The 27,103-nt window shown below is 35.5% G+C and overlaps 1 protein-coding gene across 1 annotated transcript; it reads right to left on the minus strand.

The window, feature by feature from the left end:
- Nucleotides 1–1,617: 1,617 nt before the first annotated feature.
- LOC116170758 (RNA pseudouridylate synthase domain-containing protein 2) lies at nucleotides 1,618–25,233 on the minus strand. The gene is made up of 9 exons (XM_031487261.1): nucleotides 25,201–25,233; nucleotides 24,046–24,133; nucleotides 21,080–21,302; nucleotides 12,905–12,992; nucleotides 5,950–6,170; nucleotides 5,699–5,889; nucleotides 5,418–5,642; nucleotides 5,088–5,368; nucleotides 1,618–2,877 (listed from the first exon to the last, which is right to left on the minus strand). Exons 1-9 carry the CDS (start codon nucleotides 25,231–25,233, stop codon nucleotides 2,800–2,802), a joined length of 1,428 nt encoding a protein of 475 aa, XP_031343121.1. The 3' UTR covers nucleotides 1,618–2,799.
- Between the last annotated feature and the right edge of the window lie 1,870 nt (nucleotides 25,234–27,103).

Here is a 27,103-nt window from a genome sequence, read left to right on the forward strand (position 1 = left end):
AGCATAGGGAAGCTTTGACCTTCACTGTGATTGGTTAAAACACGAGTCAGTATTACAATGAAACATAAAACGACTGGTGAATTTTTTAAGGTAGTAGTTTATATTGCCAACTAAATTGCTGAAGTGTCATTTGCTGTTATTGTCAAAGATTTATTTCTGTTCGCTGTGCGGAATATTTCTACTTTACAATACTTTGGTGCCGTTTTATATTTTTCCTGTGTGTGTTTATCTTCAAACACAGCGCCATCTACTACCTTCTTATAATGAATGCAGTATAGCTAGGATTATTACACGTTAATTAATAAAGAATGAACATCTCAAATACAGAGCGACTCCACTTCTTTCCCATTTGTGAAAAATATCATTTCGCACACGAAATAAATTGTTAATTAGTCGGACCTTCTCCAGTCCAGAAGACACTGCTGTAAAATGAAACATTGTTTCGGAGCTAACGTTTTCCAGCATGTGTCTCTATACACGTTATCGGCGCCCGTAGCTTCAAATTGGAAATCAGTATCAGACACTTTGCATCAAGAACCAAAATTTTGATTTTTGTGGAATCTTTAAGCTCCTTAACACACGTTTTCAAACTCCTGATGCCAATGCCACAGGATTATTCGCCTTCCAATTGCAATTGCAACATCATCAGAAGCACCTGTCTCGTGTCCACTTTTACTGTAATGCCACCAAAATGGGACTGACAAGATATCCAAATTCCAACTTTTTAGAGACAAATTTTCCAAATGTTTTGGATTTTTTTCGTCAAGATTTCCAATTTTTATCGCAAAATTTTCCAAATCAAAATAAAGTGACAAAATATCCAACCAATTTGGAAACTATGATTTGGATATCTTGTCGGTGGCGCGACAAGATTTTCAAATTTCCAAATTTTTTGGACAAGATATCCAAAAAGTTCGGAAAGTTTTATAAGTTCTTTCATTGCCTTTCCCTTTTCCAAACCAAATACCAGAAGAGGTGATACGTTCCATAACCATAGGATCCAGCAAAATGTTCAATAAATTCTGAACCCCTAACACAACAATAAAACGAATTTATATTTTAAGTGGTATTTCATTTAATAACACACTGCAAACTACAAGAAGAATAGAATGCTACATTAAACACTAAGACTATTCTAAAATACCTTGTCATAGCTGTATAAACAATAACCATCACAGATTATAATAAGCTATGGACAAAATGAACAATAGTGGAAAAATTGATATATACATAAAATACAACACAATGCAACAATGCTCATAATGAAATATATAATTTCAAACAACAAAACAAGTAATTAATCTATACTGTCTTTTAACGTTACTTATGTTGTAATTTAGTAAAATGTCTTTTTTAACAGAAAAATGCACCATTAAACATACAAATGACACAAAAACAAAAAGGTGCTCTATGCAAAACACACATCATTTAAAGGTGCACTTTTCAATTAGTTAAGAAATAAAAATTACATATCTATAAAATAGCCAACAAATACGAATTGTTCACCCGGATGCTTGAAGCTTTTGTTTTAAAGCGAAACAAACTGTAGGCGGCCTAAAATATGATGATACGAAGCTGATCAGTTTATTTTTGCTTTTACATTCTTACAAAAGCTAGCTTATGCAATTAGTTCTTTTAAGCTCATTTTGAGATTGTATCTTTTATATCGTAAATTTATCATTGTATGAAAGTAACTATCGATATGCATACATAGTAAGACATATGTGTATTGTTCAGATTCACTCGTTAAATTCATTTATATAGAAAACTTTAAATTGGTAGCCATATATTCGATCAGTAAGTATTTCCGTATTTGTAATTCGTACAATCAACTGACAGCTTAAAAAATATCAATACTTACTGCTGTATTTGCAACATTATAAAATGCTATTGTAGTAAAGATAGGTCCCAGTTGTTACATCACAACATTCAAGTATATACAACTATACAAACAAGCTTAGTGTTACAAAATGTTTCGATTTTCAAGTGGTAATTAAAAATAAAACTGTCAGCTCTGTCCACTCTATGCACTTTGATAATAAAAAAATTCTATATTACCTTTTTCGTAATATAAAGCTTTAGTTTACTACGTATATATATTTGCAAATCTGTCACTATATAATAATATATGTACCTCTTATTGAAAAGTAAAAATTTTATATGCGCAATAAACTAATTAATAATTATCACAAATGGTAACATTCCTCGACGATAAATGGATTTAAAATTGCGATAACAACACTACCATAAGCAAGGGTCCATGCAAGAAAATGATATGAATGGGTGATCAACTGAAAACATACCAATATACAATTTAAGGCACAGTATGACTGTATCTCAGTACTTTTTTGATAAAATATTTTAACCTACCGAATAGGTAATTTTCAATTAAATTCAATTGGTAGGTGAAGAGAATGTAAATGTTAATGAAAGTCATCGTGTACAGTATACAAAATATATAAGTAAATTTATTGGGCATATATACGTTCACATGAACAGTCAAACATCACTTTATGCGCTGAGAAGTACAAATGAAAGCAATCTAATGAAGCACAAGAATTCGGAACAAAAAACGTATTTAGCAAGCTGCTGCTGTGTTTAAATTCTAATACTTATAATTAAGGGATAGTTTTTTATCGTCGTAGACAAAGTATTGGCGAACAAAACGGATTAATATAGAATGATTGTTTTGCTCCCTCACAGAAATACGCGAGGGATTCATCCTAAAAGTAGCTTTTTTTGGAAAGACTGAGTGGATAAGAGATGCCTTAAATTAAGGAAGAGAAGTCATCATCGTCATCACCCCAATGGATCTGAGTCAATCCAATCGACTCTTGCCCATTCTGGTAATTCCGTTTCGTAATCCCAGCCAGGACCCTGAAAGAACAAATACAAATAGGTAATGATAATAATGATTGTCGTCGGTAAAGTGTTTATTCAATGACTATGCCTAACTTGGTTCATTCATTTTTGACAGGCGTCCAGTTCAGTGATGGTATCATATGAAATATTTTTTGGTAGTCAAAATTTCTACAAAATTGGCTGCGACTAGCGGTAGGTTAAAACGCCGCAATCATCCCTGCCTTAACCAAATCATTTTAGGAAAGGACCAAGTTTCAAGGTTCCAAGGTATTAAAAAAACATCCAAATATAGTTATCGAAATTATTAAAAAACAAATTGAAAAATGTAATGATTGTGAGACGGTTCTAAAAGAAACTGTTAAATTGCATTTATTGTAACAACATTTTTCACTACTATAGGCCATGCAAAATTACGGTCTTATTTATTTGATACAATCTTTTGAAGATAACATAAATGAGCTAGTTTTTGAAACTTTGCAATATAACTAATGATCATTAGAAATGATTTGTGAATTTCTAATCTAACCATTTTTTCTTTCTAAAAAAGTGAGAACTTTGTCAATTTGGAATTTAACTCTAAGACGCCTGTCGCTATTAAAACCACACTTAATATCATCCGTCTTTATTTAATAATTGAAATAGTGGCCAAAAAAAATAAATTTTTTATGACCTTTATATGGTCCTCGTGGTTTAGTTCAGGGATGTTTTTTCGTGAACCTTTTATTTATGTACCGTTACTGAATTTCATGTTTGTTATACTGTGCAGATGATTATGTATTTACATTGTTTATTGAGTATTTATTATCGTTGTGCTGGTGCTCTTTATACCTCGAGTTTACTATTCCGTGGAGTAAGTGCCCCATACAGTCCGATGCTTCGCTGTATATGTTGCTTGCTCATCTCATGCGGACTGCAGTTCTTGTGTCTTATCGTATACGAAAAAGGTGAGTCCTACAATATGCTGTTTCTTTGTATGAGTCAAGGTTGTTTTTGTTTACATTTTATTTTATGTAAACGTAGAAAGTTCCGGGAATTGTTGGGTCTTTATTTATTATCAAATGTAAATGCTTAATTTAATTGCCAGATACATGAGATTTATCGCCTTTTCTGTGTAGTTACGAGAGATGAAATTTTATTTTTCCTTGAATTTAAGTTTGGATTTATCTCTTTAATGTCTGATAACAAATTGGTTTAGAAAATTGAATGGATCTATTTTTTTGGTAATAGGAGAGTTTTATTTCTCTCTTTGTTGTTAACTTTGTATGATTGGTTGTTGTAATTTTTACTTTCGGAAGAAGGGTTTCGCTTTAAATAGGACGTTAACAAGAAAAGCGCCGCTTTTTGCCATAGTCAACGCAGAACTACGTTTCGTTGAAGATTTATTTTGCTTTTTGGGAGTTCCAATCGTTGACTTCATTTCTAATTTACCTGTGTTTTTATTGGATGCCCAAGGTCCATTTAAATTATTCAAAGTTTTGCAGTTCAGTTTGGAGTTTTAAGGTATTTGGTTTGACCCACTATCTGTTAGAAGTTAACAGGTTAACTGAGAGCAGAGTCGAATCTCTCCTCTGTGCTGGGGAGAAGTTTTGTGCCATGATAATAAATAAAGGTAAGGAGCTAGCTAGGTGTTTGTTGTGGTGGCACACAGCCCTATATTGTAAGAAAATTTTTATTTTTATGTAGGTAATCGTTCTAGTTCTTACAATGTATAAATCGGCGCGTTAAAAATAAATTGGTGGGCAAATTTATGATTGACCTTCTCTCTAATTTGAGTGAATTAATGGAAGATGTTTTATTGCGTAACCCGCACGAATAAACAGAATCTGAAAACCCACCTGGAATTGTCAAAAAGCAATTATCAAAAGGTCATTGATAGAAGGGAAATTGCCATCACGCCAGCACCAGTTTAATTTTATTGGCATCCTAAGGCGTTTTAATTCCTTTGTTGTCAATTAATGCCGATAAATGCGTAGGTTGGTCCGGTAGTCGGTATTTTTAGGATGAGTCATACACAACTTTCTTTGAATTGAACTTTACAGCTGTAGTTAACCATGGATGGTTTTGCATTAGAAACTCATAGGGATTTTTGCGCTGATTTAATTGCAGATTTACAAACACATAGTTTGTTCTTACGGTGGTTTTTATCGCCTAATTTAATAATAGCTCAAAACCATTGCAACGACTGTTGCGCCGATGGATTTTCAAGCTTTTAGGAATTGACGTACCTTATATTTCCAGGCGTGGAGATACATGACTAAATCTTGAGGTTTAGGATCACGATATCTAACTTTACATTCGTAGCAATGCTTATCTACAGTCATTTTATCAGGATTAAAGCTGAGATCAGGCGCTTCATGTCCAGTCTGTGTGGCGACCGTCACCTTTTCGCGGTCACTTCTACAATGAAGGGGGTGTGGCGTTGATTCGCATGGCACTGATGTGTTATTTTCACAATTTTCATCACAAGGGGAAGGCTCTCTGGAGAGTTGATCGGATTCGTCGTCTCCTAAATAATGAAATAATCACGGAAGTCACGCACAACTTGTTAATCTTACCTTTTGGTTCCAATACTTCCAAGGAATCCTCTAGATCTCCCTTTCTAGAATTAAACATGGATAAATCACTGTCGCCGTCCATTCCAAGCCAATTTTCGGCGTTGTGTATGTGAATTAAATCCTTAACTAAATCTTCATCCGTCTTGCCGCCTAAATCGCCACCTTTCCCTTTCATAGGACCAAATACCTCGTGATTGTATAAAGGATCGTTAACTACAGGATACCCTACACAACATGGGAATGACATTTCGACGCTAATAGGTAATGATCGCTTTACTTACCTAAATATTGTAAATGAACCCTAATTTGATGCATCCTTCCTGTTTTTGGTTTACATAGAACAATGCTGGTTAGTCCGTTGTATCCTAGCTTCTGGAAGATGGTTACGCAATCCTTTCCTTTCGCGGAAACTTTGCATACGCCTATTTTGTAACTAACCACCTCGATGGGCTCTTTGCATTCTATTATTCCCCTGCAACACGCGAGCATTTAGCGAAACCTGATCGATGAGAGGAATTACGAAAGGACTTACTCGGGAAATTCTCCTTCGACGCGGCATATATATTCCTTTTGTACGAGGCGATTTCTAATTTGGTGTTCCATTTGTCTAGCTTTCTTTGGCGATCGACCGAACAATAAAAGTCCGCTCGTGAGTCGATCCAATCGGTGAATAGTTCGCAAATTCTTTAAATTGTACTCTTTGGCAAGAATGAAAACCACGGTGTTATGGCGATACCGGCCGCAGGGGTGCACCTGCACAATGAAAATAGCACATAAATTACCTTGCACTTTTCGCCAATATATAAATTATGGTATCGCTTGTAGTTAGAAAGGAGGATTGAACGAATTAGTGACATACATTACATGTAGGTACCAATTATATTACGCAACACACATGCTCATTCATTCATTTTATCTACTTAACTTACCCTTAATAGCACATGCACTGCCGGTTAGAGAGGGATTAACGTGTAGGTACATCAGAAGCATGCAAAGAATTACTAAGCGAAGGCATTAATACTAAGCAGTAATCACTTTACCTAAAGGTAGTATAATATTTACGTTTGTTTTACGCTGAGTAAACGATGTAAAAAGAGAAGATTGTACATAAGAAGCGCAGAGAAAATAAATAGTTTTTTTTATTTTAAAATAGGTAGTGTCCATACTTGCAGTTTAGGTAGATACTTTAATATTGTTGTGTAAAACAACGTTAGATGGACGTTCTTTATGTTGAAGTAATGCCCAAGATAGGAACGAGCCATCCTGATGTGTAAATGTTTTAATTTAATTCAAGCATAGACTTGATTTTTTAATCGGAATTTGTTATATTAGATGCTTAATTTTTTTGTTTAAATGTGATTATTGTTTATTTAAATTGTAAGATGTAAAAATTACGTGTTGGAATGTTAACATCTGATCGAATGCATTTAAGTGTTATCTGCTCGGATGCGATAAGAACGTTGTTATCGCGAAAGTTAATTGATTTTGATGATTTGATTTTCAACCACCTGCGTGTGGAGTGGATGTAATGGGCTTGTGCCCTCCTTTATTTTTCTTCGGTATTTTTGCGTACGAGTTTCGAGCAAATTCTTTTGAATTACTAAAAATTTGTATAATTGAATTCGTAAATTGGCGTAGTTGACCGCACGACATGAGCATATTATTTTAAATAAATTGTCTTGCGTGTAATAATTGTTGGACATTTTAATTTTAAATTCATCAGTTATCACGGCTGGCGAAATTTTGACAAGCAGGGCGATTATCCACTATACTGCATAATGGATATTATTATATGTTGTAACATGATGTATAATGATTTGGTCCTGTTGCACAACAGGTGTGGATAAGCAAATAAATCGTTCATATGTGGCACTGGGCGTTATTATTCAAATGCAGTTACCAGAACCAAAAGAAAAGAAGCCAAGCCCACTGCTGTTTCCTGTGACTTTGTTTGGCAATATACCAAATTAGATTGTATAATTTTATTAGTTGCAAATTACATCATAGTGTCACAGTGTCTACATTTCTACCCCCTAATGAATCAATTGAGCATAATACATATTGTTTTTTAAACTACATGGGGGTGTCGTTTCTCTAGAATGAAACAATGCCGAAGATGAGAACGAACCGTCCTGTAGTGTAAAAATACGTGTTGTTAACGTAATTTCAGTCGGAAAATCGGAAATGGTCGTCGGGACATACTGTATATAGCGTAATATAAGTTCTTTTTAAGACCTGGGAATTTTTTTTATTTCAAATGGACACAGGTTGTTGAATTGTCATTTTTAATGTTTCTTAGTGTAAATTTAGTCGGTAATTGTCATTTAATTCTATTTCTTGTAATTAGTTTGTATGATAAATTTAAAACGCATAAATAAGGGAAAATTTAATCGTAATTTTTTACACGAGTTAAACGTTATATCTGGTCAGGTGTTGGTAAAAAGGTATTATCGGACAACAAATTAATTAGTTCTGCAATACACAATGCCACGTGCGAGATAAGCAGTGCAGGCGGTTATCGGTTCGGGCGACGGTGCGGATTTTCGAGTGTCCCCTCCGGAGAACAACGATGTTGAATTTACTAGCGAAAGCGGCTTTTCTCTTAAATAGGAAGAACGAAAAATAGATACGGCTGTCTCGGGTTATTTTAAAAGAGAGCGTAATGTATGTAACGCTAATTTGCACCGGTACTCTAGCCGGATTTGTGATTTTAAAAGAAAAAAAAACGTAGTCTTCATGTTAACCAAGTAATGAAGAAACTAATTTGATTTTGCGAAGGAGTTTTACTAATGGAATTTCGAGTTTAAAAAGTTTGTTTTTAAAAAGAAATAAATGTGTAATACAAGAAAAGCCTTAAATCAGCAGTCATAAATTTAAGTGTTTTTTTGTCTTGAGGCCAGTTTTGACGTATTAAAAGTGACTTTTTTTTAAGAATGCCAGATTCCGTGTGTTATGCCGATTATCGCATATTTGCTCCTGACCAATTTATTGGATTATTATTAACAGAACTTTTTGAGATCTTACATTGTTTTTCGATCTACCGTTTTGGAAAGGGGGTGTTTTGTATTCAAAAGGGACTGTTTCTTACATGATTCTCTGTATTTGATTTTATTTAATATTTTCTAATAGAACGTTTACCACTTTCACAGCTAATGATGTGTTAATTTAAATCCCAATTCGAAATACAGGTTTATTTTTCTATGTCAGATTTTTCTAATTTTTTTTTATCCGAATGATATTTCATTGGAATTTACGGAATTTGATTGGGGCTATCGGCTATTTCAAGCTTATTTAAATCAATGTTGGGATTTTATAGTGGTGTCGGAACCCAGTACCCTGAAAAAAATTTAAAAAGAAAAAGGAAACTAAATTGTGTAATCGATCTAGCTTGGTAGGTGTCTGTTGAGTGGTACAGTGACCGCATACGATTGCACATATCATTATTTATCTGGCGGCTAACGTGGGGCCACGGCATTATTTATTTGGCGCCCAACGTGTAATACAGCAATATTCAAAACCTTGTTTTTCGGCATAAAACATTCAATGAGTGCTCCGAGCTAAATGGCGGTTGCGATAATGTCCGCGTAGCCTGTAAGTTCCATTATGATCTTAAATTTTTCATGCAGGCAATTAGTTCCGGAATACGGTCCTGACTATTTAAATGCGTGAGAAAGCCTAAGGCGCCGAGAGGTCGTGACATTGAGGAGTTTAAATTCAGATTATATTACATCATTTTGTTCTCGTGGTTCTCGATCTGCTGATTCGGTGGGATTTCACTCCACCTGGAGTTCAGTTATTGATGTCAATGAATTTGATTGGTTTGTTTTGATTGGTGGGAAAGGTTTAAGTCCCGGAATGGGTGTGAAAAGTGAAAGTAGTGGGAATTTGGTTATTTCGAAAGGACTGTCAGAAAATTAGCTTTGAGCCGCGAGAACAATTGCCCAGAACAAAAAACTTAGAAGGGAAACGTAAACGGGAACAACTGAGTACAAATATAACTAGTGTGGAGAACATTCAATAGATGGCGCATAGTTAGCGTGCGTGTTAAAGTTACTAAATCTAGTGACTTTCGTGCGTGTTCGCCATTATGACAGTTGAATTTTGAATTATGATTGACGGCTTATTGTGCTTTAAGTATAATATTACTATTTATTATTACAATGAATTATGCATATACAAGTCGAGAACGTAAATGTTGTGTGATAAATTGTGAAGACGTTTCCCAAAAATGGAGCCCGAAGTTTTTAAGAATTGGTTTAGAATATAATGTGGAAGAAATTTACACAAAAGTTTTTGGTTTGTAAACGTCATTTTTCTGGCTGCGCTTTAGAACCTGGAACACGATGAGATTTAAAGCGTGTTGCAGTTCGCACATTATATTTAGCAGGTAACACTAATTGAATTGTAATAAATTGCTACATATTTTGTTTTTAGAACGAGCTCGAGAGCATCATACAGTAGAGTTCCATGAAGTTGATCTTGTATCTTGTATAATCATATTAAATTAAATATAACTCCTTGATTGGATTAATTGGAGTTGTTATTTATAAAACAAGTGCCCTGTACTCTTTGAACCTGACCTAACCTGACTGGTGAGGTGCATCCGCATTAAACTGAATTTATTTGGATCCCTAACAAACAAAATTGGACTTCACTGGCTGGATTCATTTACCTTTTAGGTTTCAGCTAGTCAAATCCAATGTTATTGTTACAGATCCGGAGAAATTCAGTATCATGCGGACGTAGCTTACATTTTAATATTTAAATTTGGCGCCATTCACGCAAAAGCTGCTGAGAACATACACGAGATGGCGCGTCATTTTTACATTACATTGCAGTTTCTATTCTAAGTTTGTTGTTCTATGAACAATTGCGGTAAGAATCGCCGGGGCGTTTGCGTTGCGCCGTCAGCGCAGTTCAATCAACCACCTAAATTTCCGTATTGTGGATTTGATATTGTGTTACGAAATAAATGTGAAGCAGTCAGCGCAGTTACTTCGACTAGGTACCTGTAATTTATCGTAAGGTGTTGTAGATGTCGGTTTGGCACTCCAATAATATAGCTAGTGGGTGTAGTACGAGTTTAATTACCTTATTTACAAAGAATTATACACTGTTTATAAATTATTACGTTAAATACGAGCCGTGGTGAAAATTTTAACCCAAAAAGATAAAGACGGAGTGACATTAAATAAGTTTACTTGTAAAATAGGGAATATTATTGCGAAATCCGAACAATTAGCCGAAATTTTTTTTAAACACGCGGAAGAAAAAATACCGTGACTCTGAAAACTAAAGAAATGGACTTATTACGTTCACGAAAAGTTTGACTTTTGGGATGTTATCGTATCTTACTACCCCTGTAAGATAGAAAAAAGGTATAAACTGCACATTCTAGATATTTTTACGTAGAATCCAGTGGCGTACTAAAAGCAATTTTTTGAATCACGGTTTCTGAGATTTGACCCAAAGTTGGTATTTTTTTAATGCAACACCCTGTATATTCTTTTTCCTGATTACGTTGATGTATCACAACCTCTATTTTTGATAATTTTAGCCATGAGCCATAAATAAAAGTTTTTTACGGTTTTTAGATAGTAGGCCATGAATTAATGGAGATTTTGATTTGTTTATTGTATTCATGGCAGTCGATAACAATCAATAGAAATGGCTGACGGTAGAAACATGTCATTTCAAAATTTTGAAAAATATGATAATATAACATATAATTATATAAAAAAATATAGGTTGTGATACATCAATGTAATCAGGAAAACGAATGCAAATAATTGACTTAAGACATATACGGTGTTGCATTTAAAAAATAACAACATAAGGCCAAATCTCTCAAATCATTTTAACTACGCCACTGGATTCTACGTAAAAATATCTAAAAGAAACCGTTTTTACCTTGTTGCTATCTTACATGGGTAGACAGATATGCTATCATCCCAATAAGTCAAACTTTTCGTTTGCACCCTGTATCTCAGAAACTACCTTAGCTAGATTGATTCTGTTTGTGGTATTAATCATATAAAAGTGGCACAAGGTCGCGAAAACCCCAAGTCGATTTCAGCTACAGCTGATATGCACAGCAGTCTCAACCAAAATAGGATACCTACATGGTACACGTCGCATATCTGAAGCAGATGATTGTACGCAAATAATATTTTTATAACATTGATGCTTACCGTCCCGTCGCGTCGCATCAATTAATTTGTGAGTGACCTTTGGTTCAACATCAAATCAAAGTAGCCATTCATTTACGAAGTTCAGGATCTTGTCACTACCGCCCCTCCAACCATTTAAATTTACAAAGTCACAATTCACATCAGTCAGTACCCAGGGGTAGCCGTTTACATTTAATGTAATATCAGATAATAATAAGCATCCCCCAGCTGGGTTCAATTTATTATCAAGATTATGAATTGCTAGGAAAAGAATAGTAATTTTGAGATTAAGACAAGGGCTCTAGATGAAGAGGTACGACGGAGGTACAGAGGATGAGGACTGTAAAGCCTGGTGTTTTTGCAGCTGAATTACCAAAATTTATTCGCCGTCCACGTTGGAGCGCCATCTACGTCGACAAAGATAAAAGTGGCGAATATTTCCACTGTTTTGACCGACTGTCTAAGGATCTACATTGGCAGTTTTTAAAGAAACACGCACGGAAATTTACTATTAAATCTATATATTTGATTGTTTTCAAATTTTTTAGAAAGATGACTGAAGTTAAAGTTGTTCCTTATTCCACAAAAATTTGAAATTTGTCATTTTTTTAACTCCCTATATTATTACTAACAGTGGAGAAAAAGATGTCAAAAGGATGTCGATTCGATCAATATCGGTAACTAGTTCGCTGTAACTCGAATATTCTAGTTTGTAATAATAATTGTATAACGTGACTCATGATGAGCACAATCGAGAATTGTAGGTTTCCGACCACATGGGACCTATGTGTTAAAAATCGTTGCAACAGTATGATTCCATGAAAACTAGCCAAACAGAAGTATTATCAAGTTACCGAGGTATACTGTCCCTAACTTTTGTAGTGCACAAATTTAGAGAAGAAAATAGTACAATGATCTGTGGTATTAGTTTGTCTGGTACTCGTACAAACAATGTCATGCAAACGAGCGACAGAAGAAGAATTTGTATACAGGCAAATTAGCATACCTGGACACTAACAAACTTGGCAAACAACGTGGTCGTAAACAGGCACTAGGTACGCCTATTTCGTTGCAGTACAAACAATTGTTTATTTAGCGTAATGCAGTAGGTACATACATTAGTAAAACATTCCCGTTTCACTGTAATTACGGTAACTGATTAACCCAACAGAAATACTTGTCTTATTTTAATGATTCACAAAATAACACTCCGAAACCAATACAATGGCCGTTCAAACATTATAATACGCACCAATTCCACATGGTGATTCGTATAAATATAGACAGTACAAATATCCGTATTCACATCGTACTCACCGGAAGCGAACACGGTTTGTCCAAAACAATTAAATCCTCGTCAACGTGAATTAGCTTGATTGGATTTGCTAGTACAGGGGTTTCATGTCTGTAATAAACCAACAAAACTAATAAACTTTCATGTGGCCATTGCAGCAGATAATTTTGCACATGAAAGAAATGGCGGAAAGAGATTATTATTGCGTATTATATACAGTACAGGTCTCTAACTGTAGCACGCTATTTTGGTCGATTAGGAAACGCCAATCCCATTTAATGAGTGTCTGTGTACAAAATGTTAAACTACAGTTATATGTGTAATTTATTTTAAAGCAGAACAGGCCGTAAAGACATCACATACCTGATTCACGACAAAAACCACCACCGAGACCTAGGTAATATCGAAAGAGATAATAATTAGTTTGAGATGAGTTTGCGACAAGCTATACAGAGATTTGTTACGCTAACATACAGACGAATAAGAGATCTGGCAAAATATATCCGCGTGGTTTACTCCGAGTATTAAAGATATCGCCGCCAGCTTAAGTTAATGCGCTTTATAAAATAAACGCCCCAAAATTTAATAATGGGACATTACATCCATCATATTAAAGCTACCTTACGTCAACAATCTGAAACAAACGTGGCGGCGTAGATTTGTCCAATCACGACGGTAAGATACGAGTATAATACGGGTCCTTTCAACTAAGAGGCTCGCTTCCTGAATTTTTAAATAGCAATACATGCTCTCCACGTATGTAATCTGCATAAGAAAATAACCTGGTGTAATTCCGGACGATGAGGTTAAACTGCGGGGAATCCAAGTAAATTAATTTGTAATCGGAGGATGCAGTGGAAGTACTGTCTCAATTGTAAAAATAGTTTTGTTCTCATAAACACGTCTGCAAGGACGAGAATCTACAGTAGTGTTTCAAATAGTTTCTTATAAAAGTTCAAGGGATTAAATTAGTTCGAGCCTCGAAGTTTAATGTCAGTATCTCTCGATTAAAATCATGCAAACTACGTTCTTGTTATCATTCCGTAATAACCTGAGTATGAAAGCATAGAAGAGCCATACAAATTTATTTTGTCAAATACTCTTTATCTATGTCATTGTTTGATTTCTGCGTAAATTGCATTGTATTTAATAAATCAACCATCACAAAAGATTTCACTAGCCATTATGTTAAAAAAATGCATGCATAAATACAGTAATAAATAATCATTTCACTAGTTATTTTGTTAAAAAAGGCCAACATGCATAAATGGAGGCCACGTAACCTCGAAAGAGCGCCATAACATAAGTAGGGCACTTAAAAATAAAGAAATTCCACGGGAGGATGATCACAAGCCTGTTTGTGTTAGATTTGGTATACAACTGGAAGATTGTAGACTCAATTTCAATTGAGCGGTTGTGGTTCATTGTCACGTATACAGTTGCATTTGTAGGCATCCTGTAAATATTATGGAATATCATGGAAATATAGTAGACAAGAGATATCGTATCTTCCATTTTGTGAAGCAATTTTAGGCCACTCTTAATCGGCCATTAAGGGTTCGTTTTCGGCCTATACCCAGGAATAATAAACGTATCCAAATAATAATAATAATAATATATGTTTATTCCTCAATATAATAACATGATTTACAATAAGAAAAGAAAATTAAACTTGGTAAATAAATCACATTGAGAAATATTAGGGGGGAACCAATTAAAGAGTAAAGAGTGGAAGCATACGTACCGCCAAAGCAGCACAGCCCGTAACCTAACTTAGAACTCACAATAGCATGATAAATATTTGTTAAAACATTTACTGGACAAACGTTCCTTAGGAAATAAAACTTACGAAGAATACCAAACATATTTTGCTTTAATTTACTGATATGCTCCTTCCAAGATAATTTAGTATTAATGATTAACCCCAGGTATTTAATTTTTTCGGTATTTTCAATTTGCAAAAAAGAACAATTTAATCTGTTGGTGCAGTTTAAATCATGAAAGTAACACGGACTTTGGGAGATTATGTTTTCTTTAAGAGAAAAAATTTGGTACTTAGTTTTATCACTCAAAACCATATTATTTTTATCGAACCAGTAGCGCAGTAGTCACATTGTATACTAGCTTGAAGGGGGGCGTGTGAATATTCAGAATATGTAAGAGCCAAATCATCAGCGAACGCAGTGATATTGCCTAAAAAATTCCCATCGCAAAGGTCATTAATATAAATCAAGAATAAGACCGGTCCCAGGACTGAGCCCTGAGGAACTCCATGCTCCAATCAACCTTCCTAGCTGAGATAGTTTCCAATTCTAATACACTGCTTTCTTTGAGAGAGGTAACTAGAAAACCCTTCATGGGACAACCCTCTAACACCCGCTCGCCACAACTTTTCCAAAAGAATGCGGTGGTCAACCGTATCAAAGGCCTTGGTCATGTCAATATATAGGGCAGCAGTTTTTTTACTGTTATTTAAGCTTTCATAAATGTCATGAAGAAAATTAATCAAAGCATCCTCAGTTGAAAGACCACTCCTGAAACCAAACTGGTGTTTACTAAAAAAACAATTTGAATTGAGAAAACACATTAATCGTTTTTTTTACAAGTTTCTCCAAGATCTTAGAAAAAGTATGGAGCAAGGAAATCGAACGATAATTATTTAGACTACTGGCACACCCTTTCTTGTGCAGAGGAATGACAACCGCTAATTTTAGACAATTCGGAAAAACGCCACATTGAAAGCTGAAATTATATAAATAAACTAAGATGTCGGCAATAAAAAATGAGATCTTTTTTACCACCGATGAAGTAATATAAGTTATTTCTTTTTCCAAACGAATTTATCATGTTCCATTGAGGTCTCGTATTTCCACCACACTCGTTTAATTTTGACATATAATACGTTTCTTTTAAGCCTGTCTCTAAAGTGAATGTAGTGATTTTTTAAGATTATGTTATTTGGATGGCGATTTGCTAATTCAAAAAGTTTTTTTCTTCTTTTAACTCGGAGTAACGTGGTTGCCATCCATGGATAAAGTTTAGGAAATTTACTGGTCACAGACATATTATAACGGCTACCCTCAAAAGCTTTATTTAATATTTGTAAGAAAGTATCAAAAGCTAACGAAACTGTTTCTTTTGAATAAACCGGCCTCCAATCTGTTTCACTCAGCGTATTTACAAATCGATGGACTCCATGAAAAAACCCCATACCACATTTTATTAGATCTTATCGCTGACGGTTATTACTGAATGCTATCGGAAAGATTCTGTACCTATAACCCAGTTCCGTAAGCTCTCATTAATGGAACCAATACTCATTACCGCGAGAGAAGTCTGATTTGGTGCTCGATTCCAGTTATTTTTAACGAACCAGTTTTCCATATTCGAATTATTGGAAATTTACTCAATAATAGGTAGTATATTGGAAATCTATCTAAAATTTATAATTTAACCCTTTGTGGGACATAATTGATGTCAGATACATTGTTTTGTTTATTGAATCTATAAAACAATGCAATTAGTGTAATTAATAAACCATCAATAGTACCATTTAAGCACGGTTTAATAAATGGTTGTTCCTTGCGTGTTCGTAATTACACAATTTTTAGGCCGCATTACGTAAGTAATTCATTACAAAGAAAGTATGTACTTATCACAGTGTGGTCGTTTATGTATATCTCGATACAATATAAAATGGCAGACGCGTCTATTTCATCGCTTATTATAATGATACTTGAACATTTTTTGTGCATACTAATATAACCATAATCAGTGGTAAAACTCGTAAAAGGCTTCAGAAATTAATATATTGTAAGGGAACGAGACAGTAAAAACAGCCGGAGCGGCGCTAAGGAACTATTGCGAACTGCAAAGTTACGCCCGATGATTTTATTCATTACACAACTATACACATCCATTATCAATATCTTCTTCGAGATCTGCCTCATAATCAAAGTCGTTATTTTCGTTATGACTCATCACCATAATCGTCCTATTAGTATAATAAATTCAACATGCACGTTTCTCCGATCCATATAAAAATGGTTTCTCATAGAGGAAACGTCACAGTAAAAACCTGCGGGAACCATCTTGTATGTAGAGGTAAAAAAGTGTTATTTGTTTTTTGATATCTTTTTAAACACGGTTAGAAAAAATAGCCAATATTGTTAATATCGTTTTCTTTCTTTGGAAGTGATCGGAATTTCCGAAATTTTAAAACGTCATTTTACTAAGCCCTAAAATACGCAACTTTTAGCGTATTTTCTTCAAAGTGAAAAATCGCTATTGGCTGCACTTTGATGTCCGTCCGTCCGCCCGTCTGTCCGTCACACGTACTCCTAAACCACTGAACCGATTTTGCCGATATAAGACTCATTTGAAAGGGCTTGGTCCAAGGATTCCATGCAATGCTATTTACGAAAGCATTTATAGAAAGTTCCATATGCAGACACTTCGAATAAAAGTAAATTCAAAATTTGTATGTATTTGTATACGCTCCCCTATTTTTCATTAAACTGTATAGACTTCGATGATAGGCGGATCATTTGCAAGAGAATGGGGTAAGGATCTCGTGCCTACCGGTATTTTTTCCTGGTCCTGGCATTTGTTACGAAACTGATTTGATTTCTTTTTAAATTTTGTTTGAATTTATAAGTGCGTTATACTAGCATTAATATTATTAGGAGGAAAATACGCTCTCGTCATATGTTTGCATAATGGCTTTTTAACTTGTTTCTAAAATAACCGACTGTGTATCTCTTATGGCTCCGATTTCCCCATGCTGTTCGTTCTTTCTTATCTTGGACACACTGTATAGTTTATTAATTGAATTAGTTCCTGTACAGTTTATAATCATCAAGTGCTATTTATGCTTTTCTCTCAATAAAATAAGTGGATTTTCTAGATAATAGATTCGAAACAGACAAAAGGTCTAAAATAGAATTCCATAGTTCTCGGTGCATCAAACAATAGCGATGAGGGAAGAATGACAGATAAACAGTTAAACCATAAAAATTATATACTACTTGAAAAAACAAGCATCTTACATTGTAATTTGATGTGCGTTACCCAATGCAGCAAGAAACGGACACAAATCGTGACGGTTTGTTAAATAAATCATGCTAAAGCATATGCTTAAAAACAAGATTTCCTTGTAAAGCTTTCAATTTAATTTTATATTCAACTACTTTAACGAACTTCTTAATTTAATTCCCGACAGAACGTGTAATTATGTGTTATTAATTACAATTATTTTTTAACTATTGGATAAAGAAAACGATAATATTATTACGCTCATAGCTGAATGAACGATAGTAAAGGTGGGGTTTGTTACGAAACCGCCGATAGTAGAAAGGTCATACTACATTATAATGCATATTATTATCCTGCTGTGTTCCAGCGTCAAGTTTCTCTTCCACATAAGCACCTAAAACATCTTTTTGAGCGCAAATATGAACTATCCACCGGTTGAATATTTTTGAAAAGTTGATATGTAGCTGGCACAACAGTATAAGGAGAACTACAGTGATCCATACAATGAATAATTAAGTGATAAATTAGTATACAGGAAATAAACGACTCAATTCCTCAAAATTTCCTGTATGGTTCATCATGGTGATGCACCCCATTTAGAGCATGGATCAACCACGAGTTTTTTCTGATAAATTAGTGCCGTAATTCCAAGTTTATTTCCGGTTTATTTTACATAATATTTAGTTACCAGGCCCACAACCCTAAGAAAGGTAGACCAAGTAACTAATTAGGTACTAATTGAATTGAATTGAATGATACATCTCCAAAATTCTCACTGAAGCAACTTTTGATATATAGCTGTAACAGGTGCTTTGTATTTTCAATATAAATTTGAATGCGTTTTTACTCCTAATTGGAACGAAATGCATGTGGACATTCATATTATCGAAGAGAGTCGAGTTTTTTTAAAAGAAGATCTATACTGGTCAGTTTTGTTTATGGGCAAAATTAAGTCAAATTCGTAAATAGTGCGAGTTGCTCTTCTACAATAAATACTAATTAAAGTTACAACGGCAATGCGTGAACAAGTTATCCTAACTGCGAGTTGAAAATTGTAAATAAGTACGGAGAAGAAGCAACGTCGCGGGCATCGTAGTAAAATTATTTAATTTCCTGACCGAAAACGTTCCAAAAAACAGCGCCTTGTTTATTAATTGCAGCCATTGTTTTCTTTTTGCCTGCGGTTTGTTATTAAAAGGCAATGGATTATTTATGCGAAGATCGAGGCGTTGAATGAGGTTTACAAAATCCAGATTCTCCATCAATACTACCTTACTCGAAGAGGGCAGCAAGACAGTTCTTCCCAGATCTGTAGGCGTTGATTACTACACAGCGGAAACATGACAAAACAATTGCTACCAGCACATCAGGCGACAAGGAAAAAAATACCCTTACTATAAAACTTCAAGTCTCTGGTCAGCAGAGATATGTTTTGAGCGTAATTAGAGATTAGGTTTTTGTTCTTTAAGAGAAATTTTGAAGGATAGTTATTGATTCTTTACAATGGGAGTAAATAGCTGTATTGAAGAGTTAACCACTGATTTAGCATTTATCAAATTTCAATTACGAAGTTTCAATTATTAATAAGATTATTAGTGAAGGGAAAATCTATTGAATTCTCTCCTGTCCTTAACCTAGTTTTATCTGAGCTAGCCTGGGAAGTATAAAAGGTAGGTTCCAACGTACTACAAGGATAAAAGAAGACGAAGAAAATTGCAAGAACAATTTAATACGAACCAGAGAATATTACCAAACTCAACTTCATCGTGAGTTTTTCCAGTAACCGGAAGAAGTCCTTGAAGCCCATTTACCTTTGAAAAAGAGAGAAGAAGACAATTCCGACGTGGTCTCTATTTCGATTGGAACACTAACTTAGCTCTTGATTAATTCCTGTTTGTTCTATCGCTCTTATGGCCGGTTTCACAAACGATGATTAACGTTAATCACTGATTAAAAATATTAGAATGGGAAGCATCTGAACGTATAATCAAAGGTGGCTAACATTCTGATATTTTTTAATCATTAATTAACCTTAATATAACATTGACCTTAATCATCGTTTGTGAAACCGGGAATTAGGAGTGCACCTATTGTATTGAATACGAATGTATTTAGGACCTAATTAGAACAAAATTAGACACTAATAACTTTTGATTTGGTGGCTATTTAGGGATTTATTTTAAACTACCATTCCGGCATTGTGCCTATTATTGCAGAGCAAATTTCGAAAATGAATGTATTGTCAACGATGCGTTTTTCGTGGTTTAAACGCGTGCAAAGCTTTCAGACTAATTACCTGAATGCATCTTGTTCAGTAAGTATAAAATCTTTCATTGTTACGTTTTAAGACACCTACACCGCTGCAAATAAAAGAAAAGTTAGTAATAGCATAGAACACCCCAAGCAAAGCGTCTGCGCAAGCACACTATCTATCACCTATAAATAGTGCGAGTGGAAAATAATGGCAGTCTCAGAGCCACTTACGGGGATAGAGGCAGGTTTGTTGACCACCACAACGTCCTCGTCCAGATGTACAATGGTGATCGGGTGGCAAGTAACTGGCACTTCATGTCTGGAACATTGTGTCGTCAATGCTTTAAAACTTACTAGCACATTGTATGCAATACGGTACAGAGATATACACATTCACTGGCTTAAAAGTGCATTGAAAGTTACCGCATTTACTTCAATACACTTTACAGGCTACACGGAACTATACATTCATTTACAAAATAATAGAGACATATTTACAAATAATTAGTTATTAGAATAAAGTGAAATGTGAAAGGGTTTTAATTAAAGCGTCGTAGTAGCGGAAGAACTCGCATCAGGACCGTGGAAATTGTAACCCCAACAATGAAAATTTTCTAACTGTGCAAATGATACACTGATTTTATTCCTCCTGTTCCAGGCAGCTACATTTCCCTAGCGGTTACTCCTCATCAACTTCACACTACCGCACCGAAGATATAATACACGTCAACCGTACACTTCCACTTTTCTAATTACCAAAGTGCGAAATTTATTAACGGTATCAAATTACTTTCCATTTATAAAGGGGAGCTTTTTTCCCTTATCCTATCGAAAAATAAAAAAAAAAACTAAAGCGACATTTAGGCGATAAAACAATTTTAGATTAGAAAATGAAATGGGTAATAATGTACCTGTGGACGACATTAGCGAGCAAATCGTTGTGCTTCAGCTTGTAGTCGGTAGGGACCTTTTCGTAGTTTACGGTTAAGGTTCCCGCTCGTATACATCTCTCGTACTCCTCTGCGGGATGTGCTCGGAATTCTCTTGCGAATACGTCCAATATTCGTTCCCCCACCCATCTTCCCTTCGTGAAGGTTGTGAAGGTAAAATAATACGGGTAAACTTTACGCAGAGCTGAAAATAAAGATAATCATTTAGATTGGCAAGGGATTGTTGTAATTCGGTATATAGTGCAGTAATCAATAAGTTTCATTAGTTTAGTAAGTTTGCGAAATGCATCCCTTTGGTTTGAGATTTTATGCTATCGATAATAGATTAAATATAGTTAATACAAATAAGTCCGTATGACAGATGTTTTAGACCGAGGTTCTATTCAAAATACACGTTTTGGGAAAAAAACGCAGTGGAATTCGTGAGGTCAGGATCTTCGCAAATTAAACCTCTACGAGTATCTGTAGTTAATTTTTCTATTTTGTAAAAGATGAGCGGCTTATTTATACTTTTTGCTTTTATGTGAACTATGCTGTTGTAGCATCCGTATCTAAAAGTGTTCGCCGAAAAGTGTTATGCTTGCAATGTTGAGAAATTTTGTTACGAAAATAAAAGTCTTGTCAGGTTAAAAAAGTTTAATGTTTTAATAGATAACAGTTCGAGTTTTCGACCTGGCATGTGATCAAATTTGGAATACCATTAAAGATAAAATTTTCTACCCCCTCCCTTCTCCCCACGACCTCCTACTGATCTCGGAAAGGAATCGCGCAGGAAGGTTATAGTTTCTACAAACCAGTTCATTTGGGTGAGACCAGAATACCTTGAAGGGTAGAATGTGTGTTCATCTCCGCCCCCCCTTTTCAAAAAGTTTTCTTGAAACGACTAAAGGCATGCGTATGCGTAATCTGAGACCAGTTGGTTGTCGCATGTAAAAATTATGCACTTTCAAAAACAGCATCTCTGAAAATAATTCATAGGGAGTCCCTTCTTGAAACAACGAAATTTGTTGGTCGTCTGGCCACATTCAAGGTATAGGCTACATATTGCAAAAAATTCCAGGACTCTAGGACCATTCCCCTAAAAACTAATTCAAAACCGCAGAAGTGGATCCGGACGGACGGACAAAACGCTAACAATAGCACATTTTTTTAATTCTTAAAAAATGCGCTAAAAATAGAAGTGGGATTGCAGATAAAAGTACTTTCGGGGTGGTGTGGGCGATATTACCCTCGGTGAGGAGACTGGTCCAGTGGTCGCATCCTCAGTGCGTGAGTACTGCGTTCCGGAGGTCCATTGTCCGACACTATGGCTCTAGGAAAGCCGTAGCGTCCGAAAACTTTGTTTTGCTGCCTATTGATCACGATGTCGGTGGTAACAAAAGGGGGGAAAGGCTTCCACCCACATAGGTCTGTTACGATGAGAAGGATCCTGTTGCCGGTGTTCACACTGCGGTGTACGGTTCCATAAAGTCCACGAATATGATCTCCCATGGGCGTAGTCGGACGGTAGCATTTTGTATCGGTCCTCGTATGGTGGCGACTAACCCCTAACAGTTCCTTACGCATTCCCACACAAGCTTCACTATCCCTTCCAGTTGGATCCTATGCTATGTTTGTACCAGAATGATGGCGTTCTCGTTTGCTCTCTGACCTTCTTTAATCGCCGCAATTACCGGGTGACTGGGGGTTTCGCTGTCCGGATGTTCGATTGTTGGAGACAGCATGCGGTTGACGTCCTTTCACATAGTTTGGTCGACTTGCTCTGTCAACTGGTAGCGGAACAGGTGGTCAGGAAGTTCATTTTCTCTTCCTGGGCATTGAATTACGTCAAAAGTGAACTCTTGGAGCCGCAATGCCCACCGGATGAGCTTACTTCGTATGTCTTTAGTGTGGTCCAACCACATTAGCGACTGAGAAATTTATAGGTATCAGGCGGTGTGATTGGACGGAAAAATTAGTTTTATTGGTGGAAAAGGTATGTTATTCGCGTCGAACCACGAGGCGTTGAACCGTAAGCGAAGTTGAGTCAAACACCTATCGACTAACGCAGGGTGTATTTTATTTATGTTAGAAACACTTACGTTGAACCGCGAGCGAACTCAAGTCAATCATCGCGAATTTATCGCAGGGGTGTTTTTATATATTGGAGTGACACTGAGTGCGTGTTTTGCTTGCGTCCCAGGGCAGTTCCAATTTCCACGTCGAAGTAATAAATAGTTTGCGCTGTTATAAATTGTGTAGTACATGCACAAAGACGATTTTAAGTCAAAATTCAGACCAGTCAGAGTCAGATCTGTAAGGTAAAAATCAATAGGGTGATAAAATCGACTTATCTATGTCGACGTCCTAATCGATTTGTGAGTTTGGATTCGACTACACGAAATCAACAATACCACTCATGGGATTGAAAGAATTATACCTGCATGTGACCTGATCTAAATTACACACGCAATTATCGTCATCTGTTTTTAATGGTAAGAAGGGTGTAGAAAGGCTTTAATCGGCAAAATTCCAACCGAAGATCCATACAGCAAAAAGCAGAGTTAAATAAAAACTTCCTTTTAAAAAGAGGCCTGAAAGGAAAAATGTGTGACTATTACCAACCTAACTAAAGTAATAATCATTAGACCAATAAAACGGAAGAAAGGTAAACTTATTTTATAAAGCTAGCTAGAGAATAAGAGGGTAAAATGTGAAACGAAAAGAAAATAATGAGTTCGTAAAAGCAATTTAAATACGACGCGAACACGCTACTCAACTTTTCAGTTTTCTTTGCAGCGCACTCTACAAGTTAAACGTTGTGAGAAAAAACACTTTCAGGTCGCGCGATTACGAGCGCAAGGGTTTATTGTTCCAAAAATTAGGAGAAGTTTCGCAAACAAAAATTAAAACTCAACAATCGCAGCCGTACCTACGCATATACTTACCGTTCTCAATGTAGTAAGACGTTTCGTTGTAACGATCATCCGTAAAGCCAGGCCGTTTGGCTTTGAGAGCTTTGGTTTCTAGCTTCGCCTGCAACGAAAAAAACCGCATTACTTAACTGCCTTACAGTAAATCGCACTTTAAAATTGTGAAAATCAACATCTGTCACATTTGTAAAAATATTGGCTTTGCGGTACGTGTTCCCTCTATTTTGCAATTTCAATTTTGTAGCACATTGCAAAATGCATCATTCCGAATAATGCACAATGGAAATGAAAATGAAGAATGAAGTCGTGTTTGCATTTCATTTTAGCCACATCTACAAATGCGACATAAACTTGTAGTTCCGACTAATTTATTTGTAATTAGCGAGATTAATCGCCTATTAATTTATTACATCCGAGTAGCTTGTGATTTAAAAAGTCCCAAAGATAATTTACACCTTCAGATTACTATCTAAATTTATCCAAAAAGCTCGTGTATTTTACTGGTGGTTTATTGCAGGTACTGTAAACAAAAGAGTAAGTGGGCAACAAGATATTTTATTAATAAATATATAACTAGTGTAAACTTACGTTCTGATGCGCTCTGATCCTTTGTAAATTGTTTTTTTGTACAAAATTATTTGCGTAACGTGAACGCGCTGGGCTCAATATAGGGTTAGTAAATAGCAGTTTATGTTCCGAATGGCTTGGTAAATTTTTCCGAAATTCTAGGTAAATAGCGTGGTCGGTCACTGTTTATTTAAAAGTTTTGTTGTAATACAACTAAACAATTAACTTCGAAACTAGCCTCCGCTCTACACTTCAGGCGATCGTCAGAACTAAAGGTTAATACAGTTAAAATGTTAATTTGTACGAATTAATTAGGGATGATGGACACGCCAAATTATTATTAACCCTTCATTATACACTCCATATGCATGATTTGGGATGATTAAAATTGTGACGGGGCATTTTATTTTTATCTCTCAGCAATTGGGCGTTCCAGAATAGTTAAATGGCATTTTATACCAACACAATAAAATAAAGACTCAAGCTTTTGTCATTTGGAAAACTGTATGCTCAAATATATTATTCAAAAGCATGATTCAGGGCATTAGTAAGAACCAATTTTTCGTAGCCCATCTGACAAACTGTGGTCAAATTGCTACTAACCTCATTAAGGACCGTATCGAATGGTGGACTCATAGTGTTCCAAAATTACTGGTTTTAACCACAGAATCGACACACAGGTGTTCCTGAATAATTACTCAACGAGTCGTTTGCATTGTACGAACTGCCTTTGATGCCTTAATCTAAGCATAAACCACACACCGCGCGCCCGCATATAAGCCAAGGTGCTTGAAACCGTGTTCGGTTTCTACGGACATGGACAATGGTTCCGAGTTTTCTGACACTTATTTAGGTGGATGCCTACTAAGCATTTTTTACACTACTTGCACCACGTCTACGCCCCGAGTCTTTAATTTTCGGTCTACTACGAACAAATTGATAAATGACAGTGCTCGGGACCGATTGGCAACGGGAAGGCGGACTTTTAGTATGGCCTGCGGCTTACAGAACCAAAGTTTGAAGCTCAATGGCCCCACTGACAGTAGTAGTGAAAGAGTCTGTTTCTTACAGAACCAAAATTTAAGGTCCAATCCCGGCCTTACTGTCAACTGCAGTAACTTTTTACACCTACCTTAAACCAGTAAACATTTATTTGAAACACTTTAATTCATATTCATGAAGTGATAAAATTAAAATATAAAGTTTCGAAGAACTTCGGTAGTTCGCGCACCAACGGTGGGCTTTCAAATTAAACGCAAAATTAATTAAAAAAAAACTTTTATTAAAAAATATAAAAACAGAATTACAACTCAATAAACTGTACGGTTACGGTTACAACGGCGGAACGGTCAACTCGCCCGCCACCAAAGAATACTGCAACCTTGTCCCTGGTCAAGGTCGGGGGGTAGGAATGGTTTGGCGGAATGATCTCTGAAGCCTCGGGAAAACTCAATCAGTAACCGACAGCTCCTGGTGACCGAGTTCACCAAATGGCGGCGGTCACTTCGAACTAGTTGTCAGGTTAATATAGTCATCGCAAATATCTATCTAACATTTATAAAATGCCCTCTGGGGCCTTTATTTTGAATCCGACGCAAAAAGTGGATGACTTTTTTGTAGATCTCATCAAGACACGCCTTTTTTGTAATTAACATTTTTCACTCATGCTTACTTTTCGAGAAAAATGCAAATTTAGAAAAAATAAAATAAATAGTTTAACTTTAACAATTCAAAACTTCTCAAAAACTAAGAAATTCACAAAAAATCTATAATGAACTTTTTTGTAGAGTTGTTTAAGCCATTTTTCCAGTGTATGCGAAAAAAATTTGCGGAATTAACAAAATCAGACTCAAATACGCGAGGGTCAAGTGATGGTTTCAAGAAAACAAAATTGAATTTGTACTCATGAATCAATTTATGAAAAGTATCAAAATTTACTACGGCACTTACAAATGTAACTCATGGCAACAGCCAAAAGATCACCCCTAAACAACGGCCTTGCCTTTTATAAAGCTCGGCTCTTTCATGGAGGGATCGACGGTTTTTCCACCTGACACAGCGTATTCGGTTGTCTATATCCAAAAATGAATAGGGGGTTTATTACAATCATTATCATTAGTTCAATATCAAAAATCATTAAGAAATAGACAATAGAAACAAAGGTTAAAACTCAAATTAATGAAGAGCGCTCCATTTGAGACTACTCATGACTTAATCGGATGCTGATTACTACAACACATTTATTTAGCTACTGTTAATTGCACTTACTTGCTTGTCGGAATTGAAAGTTCTAAAGTCGGTAGTCCAATCAATACCTATTGTTGATTGGAATGTCTCAAGTCGGCATAAAGGTCTCAACCTGATGAAGGTGTAAACATGTACGGCGTTGCCTTTTTAACGCTCGTTTTAAATTGACATAGTAAACAAAAACCTGCCCATAATGGCTTAACGGAGCTGAAACTTTACAAAATTATCTTGCTCCAGTCTTTTAGATGACAAGAGTTTT

This window comes from Photinus pyralis, unplaced genomic scaffold, assembly GCF_008802855.1.
Source record: "Photinus pyralis isolate 1611_PpyrPB1 unplaced genomic scaffold, Ppyr1.3 Ppyr1.4_LG5, whole genome shotgun sequence".
In the NCBI taxonomy this organism is placed as follows: Eukaryota; Metazoa; Arthropoda; class Insecta; order Coleoptera; family Lampyridae; genus Photinus; species Photinus pyralis.

Coding starts and splice junctions, on each gene's coding strand:
- LOC116170758 (XM_031487261.1), bottom strand. CDS start 25,233: ATGAGTCCACCATTCGATACGGTCCTTAATGAG. Junction 21,303..24,045: donor GTCTTACTACATTGAGAACG/GTAAGTATATGC, acceptor CTTTATTTTCAG/CTCTGCGTAAAGTTTACCCG. Junction 5,643..5,698: donor GGTTCATTTACAATATTTAG/GTAAGTAAAGCG, acceptor CATGTTGTGTAG/GGTATCCTGTAGTTAACGAT.